Consider the following 18,927-nt stretch of genomic DNA (forward strand, 5'->3'; position numbering starts at 1 on the left):
GCTGGAGGATTGGTAGTGGTTTGAACTTGCGGACGTAGGAGGACTCAGTATTCAGTCACGCTCCTCCGAGTCTGGCACTGGCCAACAGACAGTGCGCTACCAATGCGCTACGGATCCGTCCCCGCTTCGGCTTCTCTTTAAGGATATTGCTATTGCTACCGTCTACGCGCGCTTTTTCGATTTGAATAACCTTCAAGGTCCATCCCAGCGATTCCGCCGTGCCGGATTGATCTTGGTTCTTTCCAACTAAATCTGAAATATGAACCCAACTTGAAGACGTCCTTCACCATGACTTTCTGTCAATATACCCGTTCAATCGTTGCGTTGGGAGAATGGAGGATATGAAACGAACGAAGGTGAACTATGTTCGTATTCTTTCAGAGTCAGAAGTCACAGGTTTGAAAGTCCTAATTTCTCAGAGCGCTCACTTTGCTCTCACTCAGTCTCCTGTATGATACTTACGATCAGGTATCAAGTTGATCTTTGAAGCGACATCGGGGCACAGCAGGACTGTTCTAGGACTGGTTCTGATTAACTTCTCCTGCAGGCTCAGGATTTTCATCTGGGGAGGCAGCTAGTTCAAGAACCCGCTCAATATTTTATTTCAATATAAACAATTGATCGTCGCTCCTGCAAGCTTCAAGTCCTCAAATTTGTAAAACTTGGTCCGCCTACCGTGACGAAACCGTTGATCAGGACCTTCAGGTTAAGTATCACAGCCGTGAAAGAGGTGCAAAAGAGGTGATGCCATTGCCAGGTGACGGCAACTAGCGCTCACGTGATGTCACAGCCGTCACCTGGTCATGTAACAGTCTATCACTCCACGCGACTCCCCCACGGCCTGTAGTCTTAAGGACGCAATCACCTCCTGCCTTTGAGTCTGCCGTCAGCATGTTAACTCAAACGATGACGGCCTAGCTCACAAAGCTTCCTGAGTCTGGAATAGTCTCGCCACGCGCAGACGCCTCTTGTTGGCCAAGATCTTGCACTCTTCACTCCACGGGACGAGTGAGCCTTTACAATGGATTTTTGGTCTATCCCTCGCTCACTCGGCTACCTGTAGCATCTACGAGATTATAGATCCGCGAAAACAGCGCACCCATTGAATCGATCAAATCAGTCAACTCATTCAATTCTAAGCATTCCAGACCGAGCGGAAGGCAGCCCTCACATGAGCAGGAGTGATGGCAAGGGAGTGAGATTTGCGCATATGGTAATCGGAAGGGGCATGATTTGTCAAGGTTCTGTTCATAAAGGTACGATATCACAGAATGTGCTCACATCGCTGATACTGACTGATATTTTCGACCCCTCACCAGTCGGGTTTTTTTGCTTCTCCTACTGAACGATTATTTTTGGGAATCTATACGCGTGTTATTCGGAGCCCACCTCAAGCGAAACCAGAGATAGAACGCCCCCAGAAGTTTTATTCTACTTTCCGAAACCCCCTTGCATTTTTTCCTTCTCCCAAGAACTCGCATAGCACGGAGGTACACGGTATGGCCTTTGGAGTCGGAGCGGCGGCAAGTTCCGCCATTTTCTGAAATTAGCAACAGCTCGTCGAGCATTGCATTCAGGGAATGCTTTTGCTCTAAATTTATCCATCAGTGATGCCGCAAGTTCCCCTCCACAAAAGCTACCCGCGAGAAGCAATCAAACCCGCATTGTGTTTCCCTTACAGCAGCTATGTCTCTTTCCTCAGTCAAGCGCTTAGGGAAGCGAATCATCGACTACCCAGAGGAGACCGTCGCTGTAGTTTCCGTTACGGAGTGGCTCAGGCCGTTGTTCTCGAACCCTACTAAACGTGTATGTATACCACCCCATTTGATTCTGTTTGCTAATCAGCCATAGGTCAAAGGTTACCTCTTGAGCTTGTTTCCAATCCTTGGTTGGATTACTCGCTACAGTTTGTCCTTCTCCACGTTCTTCCTGGCTTCGCTTTCACGCCCGTATTCTGTCCACAGATTTAGGATGGCTTACTGGTGACTTGATAGCGGGGTTGACGGTGGGTATAGTTGTCGTACCGCAGGGAATGTCGTATGCCCAAGTACGTGATATGTGCATACCAGCACGCATTATACCCTTCTCATCGCCGCCTCGTCAGCTCGCAACCCTGCCTCCTCAATATGGCCTATACTCCTCGTTCGTTGGTGTTCTCATATACTGTGTACGTTTGCTCTTCTTTCTCTTACCATCTCCTGACTGCTCCGAATAGTTCTTCGCCACTTCGAAAGATGTCTCGATCGGGCCGGTCGCCGTCATGTCTCTCACTGTGGCTCAAGTCATTAAAGATGTACAGACCCACCATGCGAGTGAGAAATTCACAGGGCCGGAAATCGCCACAGCGCTGGCCTTCATTTGCGGATTCATTGTCTTGGGAATTGGCCTCCTCAGACTCGGTTGGCTCGTTGAATTTATCTCCGCGCCCGCTGTCAGTGGCTTCATGACTGGTTCCGCGATCAACATTGCTGCTGGCCAAGTTCCTGGTCTGATGGGTATCACCGGGTTCGAGTGAGCAAAATATTCTACTTTCACGCTATTTTTATTTGACAGCTTTTGATGAAACAAGTACTCGTGCAGCTACGTACCGAGTTATCATCAACACTCTCAAGGGACTACCTCGCACGAAGCTTGATGCAGCCTGGGGACTGACCGGTTTAGTCGCGCTATATGCCATCCGCTACACCTGTCTCAAGCTCGAACGGCGGTTCCCACATCGCGGTATGCCTTCCCGGCGCACTACATCCACCGCGCTGACAACTTGACGTATTTCCAGCGCGCATTTTCTTCTTCATCAGTGTGTTTCGGAACGCTTTCGTGATGCTTATCTTGACGCTGGCCGCTTGGCTGTACTGCCGGCACAGAAAAGTGCATGGGAATTATCCCATCAAGATCTTATTGACAGTTCCTTCTGGCTTCAAAGCGGTGAAGCAGCCAACCATCACTCGCAAACTCATTTCAGCATTAGGACCCAAGCTTCCCGTCGCGACGATCATTCTCTTCTTGGAGCACATCGCCATCTCGAAATGTGAGGAGGTCGTGGTGCCTTATGGGAAAAGCGCTCATTTATCTCCACAGCTTTCGGGCGGATAAATGGTTACAAAATCAATCCAAACCAAGAGCTGATTGCGATCGGTGTTACAAATACGATTGGATCTTGCTTTGGCGCTTATCCAGCGACTGGGTCTTTCTCTCGCTCCGCGCTCAAGTCCAAGTCGGGTGTTCGTACGCCGTTGGCTGGTGTATACACCGCCATCGTCGTCATCGTTGCTTTGTATGGCCTTACCTCTGCGTTCTTTTGGATTCCAACTGCAGCCTTGTCCGCTATCATCATTCACGCGGTCGCTGATCTTGTAGCTTCTCCTGCACAGGTCGGACTTGATCATCATCTCAGGCTCAAGACACTTACTCATTCTCGTGATTTCAGGTTTATTCCTACTGGCGCGTATCACCGCTGGAGTTCTGCATTTGGGTAGCGGCGGTCCTCGTCACCATCTTCTCATCCATTGAAAACGGAATTTACACGTCCATTTCAGCTTCCCTCGCGTTGCTCTTACTTCGCGTCGCGCGCCCTCGAGGGGCATTCCTTGGAAAAGCCGCCGTCCGGCCTTCTTCTGGGTCAACTGTTGATCGAGACGTATATTTGCCGCTCACCAAAGACGGTATCACGAACCCATACGTCAAGGTCGAAGCTCCTTCGCCTGGAGTGCTCATTTATAAATTCGAGGAGAGCTATGTATACCCTAACTCTCACATCGTCTACACTGCAATTGTGGACTACGTCAAGGCGAACCTCAGACGTGGGAAGGACATGTCTAACGTCAAACTTGGTGACCGTCCTTGGAATGATCCAGGTCCCAGGCGTCCAGGCGATTACGAGAGCGAACAGAGGGCAAATTTGAAAAAACCCATTCTACACGCCGTAGTCTTCGACTTTTCTGCAGTGTATGATCCTGATTCACTTCATTGTACCATTTTCCTGACCTTGTTGCAGATCTCACATAGATACTACTGCCGTCCAAGTGCTCATCGATGTCCGCACCGAAGTTGAAAAGTGGGCAGATCACCCCATAGAGGTCCGTCCCACTCTAGCTCCCATTCGCAAAACTAACGACCTTACCCAAGTTCCACTTCGCACCTATCATGTCACCTTGGATTAGACGCGCGCTCGTGGCGGGTGGGTTTGGATTAGGTATTCCAAATCCTTGGGCTACGCCGGAAGTCGCCCCCGTTATTCCATACCACAAAAGCCGACTCTCAAGCCAGTCTAGTAAAGATGATTTGGAGGCGACGGGGGATGGGAAAAAACGTCAGTCGGGAACTGTGGAATTGGAGCCGGTGGTGCCATTGGATACCCCATTTTTCCACCTTGATCTTGGAGCAGCAGTTCGTGCAGCGGAGAGCGCGGCGAGGCATGCAACACCCTTAACTTAATCAGCGGCGCCTGGTATGATTGTATTTGTGTAATTGTCGTTGTTTTCGACTGAGAGCTGCTTCAACTTAAATTCTAGCGTCTCTTTTGCAGCGCTGTCAGTGAAGCTGAATCGGCAGCTCATTGATGTCCGATATACAAATCCCACCATTCAAAGCTTCAGTCACAATGCTCGAGATCTAATGGGACGGAATGCCATGGGACTCGGCATCGTTCAACGGACTCTAACCTTGTTCTTCTTATCAAAATTGAGTGTCCACGAATTTTTATTCCGAGTAATTCCATTTCCACCAAGCTCAAGGGCAGTTCAGGGGTGCAACGGCCACTTTTGACCGCTGAGAGAGTCGTGTATTTGGGTTCATCTTTTTTGTTTGATACCCGTGTTTACTCCCAAACAGCCTGGCACATTCTTGACATATGAAGTGAAAGGATGTCGACCAACCTGACGGGGTCGTGATGAAAGGTGTTCATACCCAAAATAACCCTGGAAATTCTGATTCAATTCGCGGGGTATTTTGAATTTGAATGGCAAGCCTTCGCCTTCGTCAGGCCCGCCTCAACGAAGCATCACATCGAACAGATGTCGATATAGAATTTTCTCGATTCCCGACGTCAGCGCACCATCAGGCTCGCTTGAACCCATGCACTCTACCATGTTCTTCAACCCACATTATTCCCCCCCAAAAAAAGACTTAAAAGGACCTTTTCGCAAACGTCTCGGTAAAGTTATCGAGTATGTTTCTTGCAACTCTCTCATTATCTTTTCTCCTCACCAGAGTCAATATGCATATTTCGTCCGCCGTAAGCTGAGCTGACGACCTTTGATAGGTTTTGTCGACTTCCCTGGGAGCCCGAGATGGGCCCGCCGTCCTCTCCACCTACAAGAACTTTGCCGTGGACGGATGCTTCACGTTCGTATCGCATTTATCACATGCTCGGATTGATGTCGATTCAGACATTAGGCCCACGACATTATCTTTCGAGCTGGGCACGAGTGCGGACATGACCGTTGAGACATGCATCGACAGCTGCATTTCGGCCGGCTACATCAGGGCGGGGCTCGTAGCGGGGTCCCAGTGCTGTATGTTTGACATATTTCCACTTACATACTCCTTATCGGTTGTGCAATTTGACAGGGTGCGGCAATGTCATAAAGCCCGGAAACATCGCCGTCAGCAATAGCTCGTGTTCAACATCCTGTCCAGGCAATACATCTGTAGTTTGTGGCGGGGTTAACGATATGTTGGAGTACTCCATCAGGCCCCCCGTCATCGCTCAGGAGGTTGGTTCCTTTGGTCAATGGGAGTCCAGTTTTCGGGGAGACTTCATCTGTCTTCCGTATGTTTCTCCTCGCCTCGCTAATTTTGGTGTTGATCTTAGAGTCTTAGGGATATTCCCACTTTACGTTCGCTACATCATCTTCAAGAACGGTCGGATTTTATGACGGTTGAGCGATGCCTGAATGCTTGTGATGCTGGGGGATTCTCTCTTGCAGGCCTTGAATTCGGATCTGAGTGCTGTAAGCGACAGATTCCTTCTTGATTCTGGACGGTCATGCATGTAAGCCTCCTACTTGTCCTTCTCTAGGGTGTGGAAACGCCGATATGTATGGCCGCCCTCCAATATTTCCGTCATCTAGCGCATGCAACTTTCCTTGTGCCGGCAACCCAGCACAAGTTTGCGGAGGCTCCAACGCCCTCAACGAATACGTTTTTCCCACCAGATCCATTAGCGTTGGACCACCTGCGCCATTCAACTTCCCGTACAACGGGACTTGGAACTATAGGGGCTGCCTCTCGTACGTATAATCCGTTCAATCCGTTTCACTTCACCGACAGCTAAATGTGGTTTAGTGACGAGGCATATCTGTAGGTATCTTTCGGCCTTCGTGTCAAACACAGTTTACCTGATCGAAACCAGATCTGGTGGACAACGTATATTGCCTTATCAGCCAAGTAATCCAATCGGACCGGAAGAAATGACACCGTTTCTTTGCATGGATAGATGCAGTGCGGATGGGTGGGTGTTTGCTGGATTCGAATTTAGTCAAGAATGCTGTGAGTGCCGCAATGATACCTTTTTTTTCATTTGGTACTAAAAGTTTCCAGGGTGTGGAAACCTAACTCAAACGATCATCAATGCCAATTCCGTTCCGAATTCGCAGTGTAATATGGCTTGCACCAATTATGCCGACTTTACTTGCGGAGGTTCCAATCGTCTCGGATTCGCTTCAAAAAATTAACTCACACATCTGAAAAACAGCTCCCGCCATCTATGTGTTCTCGTTTCACAAAGCAAACCGCTCCCCATTTTTACAACATTTTGATCCCCAAAATGTTATTCCCCGTGTACATAAATTCATGTTTTCAAATATTCCAATGTTCAAAAAATGTTTCCAAGGTATTGAATTAATCGCTACAGACAGAAGTCTGCCAACAAGTTGCCACTGGCAAGAAGTGACCGACGTGGGGTATCTTAGCCTTTACGGGTGGCCAAAATTGGCCAAAATTTCTGATCGTGCATCTGAGATGGATCGCTGATCATGAAATTTGGGTTACGTATGCGGCGGTGGTAGGAGACATATCTTGATGAGTTTCAATTTATTGTACTGTGATACTAGTAGTTGATGCAGTAAATTATTGATTGTCTCACTCTATTATGGAGGTGGAATAGTTGAGCAGGACGAGGTTTGTGAGGCTGTATTAACATTGGAAATGTTATAATAATTCTCTAGAAGTTCCATAGATTCCTCAATTCGCAAATCGATGAGATGAACCTGCATCTGACAGAGAATGAAGTCGGGGGGGATCGGGAAATTATGTAGAAGATGCAATCCGTTTGGTTTATTTACGACATTTGTTTCCAATTTTTTCCGATGAGCACCCCTTGGTCCGGGTCCGAGTCCCGACGACACCAAGCGCCACCCAATCGCTGTCATTTACATTATGTTCGCAATACGGTGCCTACTCGACCACTCCCTTTGCGTAAATGGCTATGGGCAACAACGGTACCCCAGTCAAAGTGTACAATGCCGACCACATACCTCAAACTCGTAGAGTGATTGTCACTCACGCAAGCGCCGAGGACAAAATGAGATCCCCAGGTTCTGGCCAATGACCAGATTCACCTCGAAGACCTGCTGCCCAATGAGCCTCCCAGCAGTCAGCATCGTACCCTTCTGGAATGCACATCCCGATTGTGGCCGTCACGTACTGATGGTATCCAACACGCCCAACCTTCTCGGGGTCAGTGATGAGAGATTCTACATTCTCCTCGTCTCTGTCCGGCAACGTCTCGTCTGGGAGCTCGATGAAAAGCTTCATTGGGAATGTGATTGAGCTGAAGTCGCCGCTGTAGGCTCTGGATGATAAGGGGTGAGTAGCTATCTAGCTGAGCAAGTGAACGTATTGGATATGCACCCCATCAGGTCTGGCTTTGTGTGAATGTGTGTTATATCTGGTGCTATCCGCCTGATTACGTCGTACGGACGACCATAGGGCCACGCCAACCCCGCTAATCTCAACCGTCGTAAGGCTGGCAAATCCAGATCGTTGAACTTCTTCTGGTAATTTCCCCCGTAAAACATAGACTCGGGGTATGTGTCGCGAGTGGGGTCGTTCGTGTATGAACGGAGGTTGAGACAGAGATATAGCTCGGTAAGGCAGGGGAGGTTGAGGGAGGGCGGGATGAAATCTGGGATAGAGAGATATCCCGAGCTGAACTCTTTTGTCCAGTGGATACTCAGTGCATAGAGGGTGGAAGAGTGGGTGGAGATGATGTTGTTGACTGCGGCCAAGATAATGCTGTTTGCTTGATCCATCTCTAATTTATACTCTGCCATGGAGTCTTTGCCTTCGTGGACTGGCGCTGCGGAGTACTCCTCAGAAATTGGAGGAGCTTCGAGGTATGTGATATCGTTGTGGACTTCTTCCTGCTCGACGATTGAGAGCAGTTGGTATTCGCCTCCATCCGAGTCGCTATTGTCAGAATCTATTTCCAGGTTCTCGTCTAGACTTCCCTCGGAGGGCCTATCGTCATTATCGGTATCAATGTCCAAGCTTGACAAATCGCATTCCCTATAATCCCCATCATCGTCATCCTCCGAAACGTCCAAAAACAAATGGGGCGACGTGATATGAAGGTATCGAACCCGTCTCTCATTAGGTGGAAGTCGGTCAATCACGGCTTCGAACCTAAGAATATCCTTCGATCGATAAAGACAGACAGAGGTGAGCCTGGAATGCTTAGATAACTCTCGAAATTGCCTAGATACGCGTTGGAGAGCACATCCGGTTCTGCCGTCGTCCATGCAGGAGAAGGAGAAGATGTATGACCATAGTTCTGTGGGGAGTTCGGGAGTTGACATGGAAGATTAATGGCACGATGAGCTTGATTTGAAAGATGGGTCGTGGGAAGTTTCTTTTTCTATGATGGAAATTCCCGGAATCCCGCCCCTTCTGACCTATCCGCCTGCACGTTGCGTTGCACATACTCATTGCGCCTCTGTGCGCCTTCTTGCGTTCCCACTCCATTTCTTACACCGCACTATCAAGCTTAGGTCTCATACGCACTCCAGCTTGGGCCAGTAATATCCAAGTCTCCGTCTCAACGTTCACCTGGGCGACTACGGTATGAAATTTTTTAATTTTAATTCTCCTCGTTCAATGCAAGGTTAGTACTTTCAAAAATGACGCATTCTTTTCAGGAGTCTAGGTCTCATTTTCATTCTGCGTCTACCAGTAGAACGTTTCCTTGCAAATCTGCTCTCCATGTCGAGTCGGGATGGCATCCATCACCCGAATGAGTGCAAGCGGAGAACTGGCTAGATAATGGTAGAATGTCTCCATCATCTCTTGTCACGAAGGTAACCACGTCCCAACAGTATCGTGCAACGTACTATGCCCCCGTCCCGTCGAACGAGTCCGTCTCCGCATGTGTACAGCTCATCCAAAGTCCAACTCGACACTCAGCTAATAAACGCCAGGAATGGTGATTGAGGGTCCGAGTTAGGCGGGAAGGCACGTCAACGTCGATTGATGTCAAGCAACGAGCGTCCCCCGCAAAGGATGTTACTCAACGGAGAACAGCGGGCATAGCTAGCTAGAGAGGTTAGAGTCGCGTGTGACCAGTGAGAGAAGCTCATCGGGTAAGTGGTCCATAATCATAAAGGACGCATTCTCGACGTTTGCAAAATTCGTTTGTAGCAGCAAGGAAAAACATGCCTGCGCCGCACCCCATTGCTTTGAAAGCGAATGCATGTCGACAGGAAGGCTCTTTGCGCGCTCTGATGAGAGTTTCTCCAAGCGCGCAACGGATTCCGGTCCCTGACCGTCTGGGTTGATTTGTTGATATTTTGGAAATACTTAGGCCAGATTCCGTCAGATCGCAATGTAAATCTTTGTCCCACTTTTGCCTCTATCAGACTTTGCTCACAAGCTGTAAATTCAGAGCGCACAAAGTGTAGTGATTAACGAGGCTCTCTCACGAGCATGACTGGTTTTGATCAAGGTGCGGGCTCGGAGGAGGCGGTGTATTGACGGGTGCCAATAATGATGATTTCAGGCCCTGCTGTGGAGCGTAAGTAGTGACCTTGGACATAGCTCAGGCTGGGTCGCAAAGCGGAGGCAAAGCACATGCGGCCCAAGGAAGGCACGACGCACGTCAATCCGGAAATGAACATTTTATGGCACCCACTTCCTTCTTTTGTGTTGAACGTCTCTGCAGGTCAAACACTTTTGTTTTCTACAAGTCGATTCTCGCAATCATGCCCCCAACGCAGTATGGACCCACTGTACAGTGCTTATCCATATATCTGCTCTCGGCTACCAACACTGCAGTTTGGGTCTATGCTTGTCAAATTACTTGACATCTTGTCTTTACGGCTATGGCAGATTGTAGGCTTTTGTTTTCTTTGTCTTTTCAAGCGACCCCCTTGGACACACTGACCACTTACGCGTATGTCTACAAGTAATCTAAGTTGGCGATTGTTTCTGGGCCTCCAAGTTCGTGTCTGACTTTTTGGCGTCTTGTTTTCCGAGACCGTTGCTGTCGAAGAACAACAAGTCCCACCGAGTCGACAATAAAATTATCGGAGAGTTCACTCCTATAACCCTTGGCGACATTTTGTAGCCCTTCTGGTCTTCGGATGTGTCCACACAAGTGCTCTCAATGTCACTTGGTCTGCCAAGGTGCTTCACTCCTAGAGCTTAAATCACAATTAAACCGACGGTCACCTCTTACGCCACCCAAAGGACAATTAAAAGTCTTTTGCCAAAAACACAGGTCAAAGCGTCGAACTTGAGTCCAGACCCGTGGACGTTCAGGTATAAAACGACTCGACGCCTCATCTTAATTCTCCAGTCGCAAACACACCTTTCGCAACTACCCACAACTTCACAAATGGATTCTTTCTCTACCATCTCTACCTCCACCGATTCCATCCCCACCAACTACGAGGGTGGTGGTTCGGGAAACAATGCTTATTGTGTCATCGCTTGAGTACGCGCATTCTCCCTGGTTAAATTATTCGTGAGTTGCTACACGCTCTGTATTTTAAAGCTTACTGATTTCATGTTTTTGCACAGAACGGCTTCTGAATTTTACGGTTCATGGAAATAATATCCTACACCATTATGATTATTACTACTTCCGTCGTCGTCTAGGTTTGGATGGGGGTTGGGAGGGATTCTGAGTACTAGCGGCATTCGCGATGTTTTTATGAGTTCCAATTTTTATCGTACAGTGATGATTTCTACGTGGTCATTTGAGCAAGTCACATGAGCAACGTTCACAGCGTTCAAGTTCAAGTTGTTATCATGATGTCCATGAAGTCAGTTCAGCACCTTCAGCATGCCCATAACCTTTTCACCCACGTCTCTGGCCGCCGAATCCTTCTCTCCAACAATCGCTTCTACTCCACTCTCCCCATCCTCCCTCCTCACCTCCGCCTGTCCACATCAATCGCGCCTCTGCTCTTCTCTTCTCCAATCTTCTCTCCCTCTCGGATCGCACAACACAATCCCCAAAGGAAACGGCCTCGTACACACCATAGTCGAAGCGTACAACAATCACAGACACCTCCGCCTCCGCCCCGATGACATCTGGACCGCCATCCTCATCCAATTCAACTTCTTCGTCAACGGGCGGAGTGAGATGCTCCGATCTCAGTTCGTTGCGCATGAAGGGAAGAAGCAGCTTGTCGTCACAGCAGCGGGGAACCGTTTTACTGTCGATTTTGGCGCCATGGCACACAACATGACACGTGAGTTGGAGAAGAACGTTGTTGATCCTGCGTTACGCGCTTGGATCCTCCCAACATTCAGCACGACGACGACGACGGATACGATTGTTGCGTCGGTTATCATGATGTCGAGCATGAAGAAGTATTTTGACTACAAGGTCTGCCTTATGTGCGGACTGCCGAGCGTTACGCTGGAAGGTGAGAAGGACGACTGGGAAGATATCTTGCGCAGGCTCGAAAAATTGAAGGAATATGGGGTGGAGGCGATAGCCTGGTATCATTTGCTACGCCCTGTATTGGCGCAGCTCGTGGCGGCGTTTGATAACCCTACAAGTAAGGAGAATAAGGAGTTTTGGGGGAAGGTGTGCCATTATGACGGGGGCGGGAGCGGCCCAACTTATCTTGGCGGATGGGTGACAGCGTTCTGCGCATTTGATGAGGACGGAAAGTGGCTTGGGCACAGGTTCAAAGAAGGGGTTGTAGAGGTACGCTCCTTCGTCCTTACTCAAATTTATATTCACGTTTTTTTTATAGGCGACGTCATTGGAAGGACCAGACCCTACCTCCCTGTCCGCATCTGATTTTTTTGACACCTACACTGAAGTGTCGAAGGTTTGGAGCCAACGCGAACCAACCCTAATATTATCCGGCACGCACTATCACCTCGTCGACACGGACGAGATCCCAGCAGGATGCACGGGCGTGGACGTTCTCCTGGACGATAATGGGGAAGAGCTCCAGTGCATGTTGATCGCGGGACTATTTGGGAGTGAGATCCTTGCGGATGCGAAAGGGAAGAGGAACACGGTGAGGCCGGTCTCGGGGTGGTGGATGTTTGAAAAGGTGGCTGAAGGCGAGGAAAAGAAGGATTCTAGACAGGAGATCCTGGCGGGGGTTGCGCAAGATCTTGTGGATGCAAGTCAGGAAATGTCTACGAGCAGCAAGAAGTCAAAGAAATGGTGGTCGTTTAGGGGCTGGTAGGGATCCGGACAAGAACAAGAAGATAGGGTAGCTCAAGAATATTGAATATTGAAAGCGGATTCAAGAAGTTCTGTTGTAAATCGGTCAAAATGTAATGTACGGCACGAGAGGCCAGAAATTTACTGAAGGTCGAAGCTGCTGAGGCCTAGACTCGAGCCAATCCCTTTGAGTAAATTATTGAAGACAGTCGTTCAATAGACCGAGACAAAACTGGCTCGGGACTGGTCCGAGTCTAGCTGAGGCCCCGCTGCATCATAAAGACAGTGACAGTGTATTTTTTAAACCGTACGGGCACAACCTGTGCTTCTCCGTGTCCAGCCTCACAACAGAACATCTCCGGGATTACTTTCTTGGGTGTATCAGGTGTACAAGACTGCTGTACGCCATGGACGACGACGATGCCTGACGTTGGGCGGTCGCAAAAAATCCATCCAGGTTCCAGACAATTGACCGAGACAGGGGTCGAACCTGCAATCTCCTGATGTCGCGTTATCGTAGTCAGACGCGATGCCATTTCCACACGGCCACATCAACAAATACTGCTACAAGTATCTTCTCCATGACAGTAAGTATGGACCTTTTCGTCGCCCATCCGACAAACAACGTACAAGTCAATTTTCCATCTGCAGCTACATATGCGCCTAATACCTATATGCATCTTAAGTATCTGAAGCCCACTTCGAAGTCGGCGCAGTAACGCCCCAGGAACCCTTTCAGAAACGAAGCGATCACTGCTAGATGAACGTTAACGCGGCTCAAACGGCCGTTTAGAATACTTGTTAGCAAAAGGCCAGTCCAATATTAACATCCACCTTTCTATCAGACCCCCTCTCTCTTTCTTTCCCATTCTGCCTAAAAAATCGTAGAGTGGCCGTCACTCACGCACGGACAAAATGAGATCCTCGGGTTCCGGCCAATGCCCAGCTTCGCCTCGAAGACCTGCTGCCCAGTGAGCCTCCCAGCGGTCCGCGTCGTACGCTTCTGGATTGCGCATGCAAATGACTATCAGATGGTGTGAATCGTAACCTAGATTCCTGACATAATCGTAGGCCGAGTGGTTCACTGGCATTAGAGATTCTACGTCGTCTCCGCGCACAGGAGTCCAGTCAGGGAACTCGATCAACATCGTCGGAACAGTGAGTGGGCCAAAGGTGGAGGATATACAAGAGGAGACACACACACACAGATGAGGAGTACGACACATCATGTGAGAAGCGACACACCAGGTAACAATCTGTCGTTCTTCATTTTCGGGTGTGTCGTGCATAAATTTGAATCTCCGCGACAAATTACGAGCGTGATGATCCTGTCACGACCGCTTTCTCATCACCACCACTGCCATTTGCTTGCCTGTGCCCCACCACCCCCTCGCTCTCTTCCTGCGCGTCTCGCACCCTTGCTATGGCTGAAAAGGACCAAGAGAACGGTCACGGGTCCCTTCAGGTGAGTTTCCACTCTGTTCAGCCCCGAATTTTTGCTAACGACCCACCACCATCACCTCCCACACCCTGTGCCACGGCAAACGCGACCACCGCCCCCATTTAAACCCCCCCTCGCAAACGAAACCCTCGGATTACGACTAACCGCCCATGAAAACGCTCACAAAACCGCCCGAAAACCCACATAACCGCCCATCTACCCATGACGGCAACAACCCAGCACCCAGGATAAAGCACCCACGCTGACGGAATCGGCCCACGAAAATACCCCCACAGACAGAATCCAGCGCTGAGGCCCATCGACGAGGATCCAGCGCCACTTGGCGAACCAACAGGGGCACCCACCGTGCAGCCAGGTGTGTACCCCGCACCTCCCCACTAACTAACCCCGAATGACGGCGAAAACGCCAGCACCCTTTGCGACGAGGCCACCTCTGCGTCCCACTCGACCACAACCGCCGGAACCACATACTGACACCCAGATGCGCCAACACTAGGCCGTTGACATTGAGGATTCTTGGTGGGTTCATTCCGGGGTCGCGAGGTTGCTCCCTCTCTTAAAATTTATGTATAACTTTGTATAGTAAGTAGTTTAAGGAATAAAACTTATAATCCTAAATTTTACTTGAACATGGAGAGGCAGATTTCGACTTAACCACAGAATCTTTGGTGTATGATACATAGCTAATTTCCGTCACACATCAAAATTTCATTTTCTGACAATCCAAAAAGGGCGGAATCAATCGAGATAGTATGGTATCATGCGGATAAGATTCGACACACCTTCCTGAACAAGTGACCGACATTTGCCATCAAATGTGTTGAACGTTGGACAGGTGTGTCGTTCTCCATCGCGTGTGTCGTGTCTCATTTCTGTGTGTGTGTGTCGACTCTTGTCCGTCCTGCCAAAGGTGCTACTGAATAATCGGCATGATTTGTAGGAGGTGAGTATGTATGTTGCTGAAAGAGTGTTAAAGCGGGTGCGCACCCCATTATGTGTGTCTTTGTGCGGATGTGTGTTAGATTTAGTGGCATCCGCTTGACCGTGTCGTATGGGCCTTCATAAACTGACCAGGCCGAACCCGTGAACCTCAAGCGTCGTAGTGCTGGAAAGGTCAGTGCGTTAAATTTCTCTAGCAAAAGATTTCCTTCAAAAAATATTGATTCGGGGCAGAGGTATAGGTATCGGCTACCTGAATCCCACGTGTACGAGCGGAGGTTTATGCAGAGGTAGAGTTCTGTGAGGCATGGGAGGCTTGTGGAGGAGGGGATGAAGTCGGGGATGGACAAATCCCCCGATTTAAACTCCTTTGTCCAATGGATGCTGAGTGCATAGAGGGTAGAGGAGAGGGTGGAGATGATCTGCTTGACAGATGATACTACGATTCGGTTTGCCTCGTCCATCTCAGCCATATATTCACCCATTGGGTCTTTGCCTTCGTAGAGTGGTGAGGTTATGACCTGCGAGGAAGTTCTACTTGATATGAAATAGGCGACATCTTCGTGAACTTCTGATTCCTCGGCGGGTGAGAGTGGTTGGTACTCGTCGTTGTCCGAGTCACTCTCGTCAGCATCCATTGGAACTGTGGAATGTCCTCATTGTGAGAGGTTCAGTAGGACTTGCAAACTACTTCAAAAGACACAAACCCAGTCGAGCATGCAAGGTGAATAAGCAAAAGAAGTGGCAAGAGAAGCTCTCACAAAAACCCAGGCCAAAGCAGGTCAGTTTTTCATGCTGCGAGGAACCACAGTGCAGCGCTGGGCCATCTGCCTCTGCTGAAAAATTACTTGTCAGGCCTCAGACCTTGGCAAGGCCAAGGGGTACGCAGAAAAAAATCCCTGTACACAGCATTGTTTTATTTTGATAAGGACTCTTAGACACCACCCCCCTCCCCTAACCTTCCTAAAAAGGAAATAAATCACGTGTTTAAAAACAAATACAACAAGTATCCACACCCTACACTGACACTTGCGTGTGGACCCTACCTCCAGCATTTGCCTTGCAGTCGTCATTGCAAGACCCATGGGTCTTTCAATGAGACCACAACAAGTTAAGTGATACTGTAATTATATTAGTATTTATTCTGTATTTTTTGGAATAAAAGCGGCATACAACGACTTACCACAAGGTTGCATGCACCACAACAAAGCAAATCTTGGTCCTCAACTACTGTCTCGCATCCTTCATCTGCGCAAATCCAATTGGCCATGATTTCCTGTGCAACCATAGTCAGATTACACTTGTGACGAGGTCGTGCTCCTGCTTCTAACTTCTTGTGAAGTTTCTTTCAAAAAACCGACCCAGCCACTGACATCAGATGTGCCAAATGCAGACAAAATATGAAGCCAACAGCTCTCTGTGCCCCTATTTGGCCCCTACACTCATAAAAACTAGATAGATTGAGATACAACAACTTTCTGGAGTCTCATAAGGCGAAATAGTTGACAATTTTTTAAATTCGGATAAGCGCCTCGACCTACCACCCCCCTCCCTACCCCATATGCCGGCAATTGCCGGTGCATACCCCTTGGGCAAGGCCAGAAACTATATTCTTGACCTTGGGCTGGCAGGTGGGACTAGCACCTACATCAATATTGCCCACCCCCTCTCAGACTCCATCATGTCAAATCTCGTGTCTGAAAGCTGCTGTGTTGTTGACAGAGTCATACACATGCATTGACAGACTCCCAAGCTTGCTGGTGATGATTGAGGGAATGCTGAATCTAGATATGATGATGTAATGTTTCTATATTTGGAAATATATTCCCACCCTTAGTTAGTTAGTCCAGCCGTTGAGGCCTTAAAAAAAAATTCAACCCTATAGGATTTTTTAAAAGACTGGACCCCCCTTGAGCGCCTACTCGCCCAAACGAGTTATATGCCGGCCGCTGGAAAGTTCAATGTTGGACTTTGTTGTACGTCGATGGACAACAACATACACTAACTGGGAAAAAAGAATGTCTGGTCATTTTTTGGACAAAGTTGGTGCTGTAACACAAGAACCAAACATTTTCAGAACTAAGCTCTGGTGTATGAGACATAGCTAAGGAGGTGTAGATTGTACATACCAAGTCTGGGGATGAATGAATGAAAATTCAGGATAAGGCAGAGCATTCACTGTGACAACTTCCAAAAATGGGATTTGACAAAATAGGAAATTCTGAATGACTGCAACCTACTGAAAGCAATTCACAACTTGAGGAAGAGATATTTTGAACACTGGATCTCCCTGCTATTGTTATGAGCTTCATAAAGTCTTTGGGCTAGAAAATTTATATCCTCCCCTAAAAGGTAAATTTGAACTTGTTCTCCACTTTATGTATTTTTCACTCAATATATTTGTTGGAATGAGGAAAAATGACTCCTTATTAATGTTTGTAGTGTGTATAATACAAAAGGTAGGTAGAAATGTTAAAATGACCATTGCATGATGTCTGTAGAAGTTAATTTCCAGAGTTTTTCTGAAAGTAAACAAGTATCTACAACATTGGTCCTTCTTTTCTGCAAGAAGAAAAAATGCTACCACCCTTTTGAGTTAATCCATGGAGACTCAGGATGTCCTTTAAACAACACCTGAAGTATAATATGATAGCAAATAAATTTACACTGNGTATAACTTGAATAGTCCCCAAGAAAAGTACATTTTGCATAGAGCAATTGTCTTGGACCAATCCTTGACATTTTTCTTGGTGAATTGGGGCTGAAAATATTTCACAAGGCACTTCTCATACCTAGGAACACTATCCCAAGGAAATAAACAGAGGTCCTATTCATACAAGGATCTGAGACCCCCAGACCTTTCTAGGCCTGATTTGGAAATCTCTCTGTCATGCTTCAGTGAGCTTTGTGGGCCATTTGAGAAGCATCTGTGCCCAAAACTCAAGAGATAGGTAGAAGCACTTGGCATGGACATTTAAAAACACCCATATTAACTGTAACCCCTTGGAAGCAGGGTTTCTGGGAACCATATTGACTATATGTCTCTTAATTTTCACAGTTTCTTGAAGTTTTATTAGCCATTAAATGCTTTATTCCTGGCAATGTGGTCAAATCAGATCATGGAACAGTAATAGTTATGTATATGTACAATACTATGACAATAGATACCTTCTCCTATCAATCCTGGGCAATATTTGCAACTGCAAATGTCCAAGGAGGGAATCAATTCAAATTCACTTTTTTGGGGAGACTATAGAATTTTATATCTCAGAGACTTTATGGGGCTTACGACAATAGCAGGGAGATTGAGTGTTTAAAATATTTCTGCTTCAAATTGTGAATTGCTTCCAGTAGGTTGCAGTCATTCAGAATTTCCCATTTTGTCAAATCCCATTTTTGGAAGTTGTCACAGTGAATGCTCTGCCTTATCCTGAGTTTTCATTCATTCATCCCCAGACTTGGTATGTACAATCTACACCTCCTTAGCTATGTCTCATACACCATAGCTTAGTTCTGAAAATGTTTGGTTCTTGTGTTACAGCACCAACTTTGTCCAAAAAATGACCAGACATTCTTTTTTCCCAGTTAGTGTATATCGACGCACATTGGTGGACATTGATAGAGGTTGATGAACACCAAGATATGTCACATGACAACAGAGATTAGAATTAGATACGGCGATTTCCATTGTGCTTGTTGTTGTGTTTCATTGAAATTCAACACTCTCACTGTCGTGTCCAACATCCTCCAATGGATTCCAATGGCTTTCGCTGAATATACTTGGCCCATGCTTACCCCTGATACCATCCAATATGGTCCGATGAATTTCAAATCTTATCTCCAGGTGAAATAGTCGTTCCATCCCGTGATCAATGCTTTCGTACCCCTCATCANC

The 18,927-nt window shown here is 47.7% G+C and overlaps 5 protein-coding genes across 5 annotated transcripts; 3 read left to right on the forward strand and 2 right to left on the reverse strand.

Moving 5' to 3' along the window:
* Positions 1-1,686: 1,686 nt before the first annotated feature.
* Positions 1,687-4,706, forward strand: LACBIDRAFT_186401 (sulfate permease; the record flags this gene model as incomplete). The annotated part of the gene is made up of 12 exons (XM_001888823.1): positions 1,687-1,806; positions 1,852-1,906; positions 1,965-2,047; positions 2,105-2,167; positions 2,216-2,511; positions 2,570-2,721; positions 2,777-3,028; positions 3,079-3,371; positions 3,428-3,945; positions 3,995-4,076; positions 4,126-4,447; positions 4,512-4,706. The coding sequence occupies 11 exons, from the start codon at positions 1,687-1,689 to the stop codon at positions 4,432-4,434; spliced, it is 2,223 nt and encodes a 740-aa protein (XP_001888858.1). The 3' UTR covers positions 4,435-4,447; positions 4,512-4,706.
* A 461-nt stretch (positions 4,707-5,167) lies between these two features.
* On the forward strand, positions 5,168-6,674 carry LACBIDRAFT_313372 (uncharacterized protein; the record flags this gene model as incomplete). Its single annotated transcript, XM_001888824.1, has 8 exons — positions 5,168-5,176; positions 5,261-5,513; positions 5,569-5,770; positions 5,821-5,951; positions 6,020-6,230; positions 6,286-6,300; positions 6,353-6,489; positions 6,541-6,674. The coding sequence occupies 8 exons, from the start codon at positions 5,168-5,170 to the stop codon at positions 6,672-6,674; spliced, it is 1,092 nt and encodes a 363-aa protein (XP_001888859.1).
* A 696-nt stretch (positions 6,675-7,370) lies between these two features.
* Positions 7,371-8,964, reverse strand: LACBIDRAFT_334133 (uncharacterized protein; the record flags this gene model as incomplete). The annotated part of the gene is made up of 5 exons (XM_001888865.1): positions 7,371-7,424; positions 7,505-7,538; positions 7,646-7,792; positions 7,918-8,773; positions 8,925-8,964. The coding sequence occupies 5 exons, from the start codon at positions 8,962-8,964 to the stop codon at positions 7,371-7,373; spliced, it is 1,131 nt and encodes a 376-aa protein (XP_001888900.1).
* A 2,317-nt stretch (positions 8,965-11,281) lies between these two features.
* LACBIDRAFT_313375 (uncharacterized protein) lies at positions 11,282-12,653 on the forward strand (the record flags this gene model as incomplete). Its single annotated transcript, XM_001888825.1, has 2 exons — positions 11,282-12,157; positions 12,207-12,653. The coding sequence occupies 2 exons, from the start codon at positions 11,282-11,284 to the stop codon at positions 12,651-12,653; spliced, it is 1,323 nt and encodes a 440-aa protein (XP_001888860.1).
* Positions 12,654-12,844: 191 nt separating this feature from the next.
* On the reverse strand, positions 12,845-16,320 carry LACBIDRAFT_334135 (uncharacterized protein; the record flags this gene model as incomplete). The annotated part of the gene is made up of 12 exons (XM_001888866.1): positions 12,845-12,900; positions 12,978-13,121; positions 13,262-13,301; positions 13,540-13,655; positions 14,238-14,474; positions 14,565-14,648; positions 14,876-15,006; positions 15,081-15,198; positions 15,286-15,675; positions 15,992-15,995; positions 16,079-16,153; positions 16,216-16,320. 12 exons carry the CDS (start codon positions 16,318-16,320, stop codon positions 12,845-12,847), a joined length of 1,500 nt encoding a protein of 499 aa, XP_001888901.1.
* Between the last annotated feature and the right edge of the window lie 2,607 nt (positions 16,321-18,927).

This window comes from Laccaria bicolor, genomic scaffold, assembly GCF_000143565.1.
Source record: "Laccaria bicolor S238N-H82 LACBIscaffold_59 genomic scaffold, whole genome shotgun sequence".
Classification (NCBI taxonomy): Eukaryota; Fungi; Basidiomycota; class Agaricomycetes; order Agaricales; family Hydnangiaceae; genus Laccaria; species Laccaria bicolor.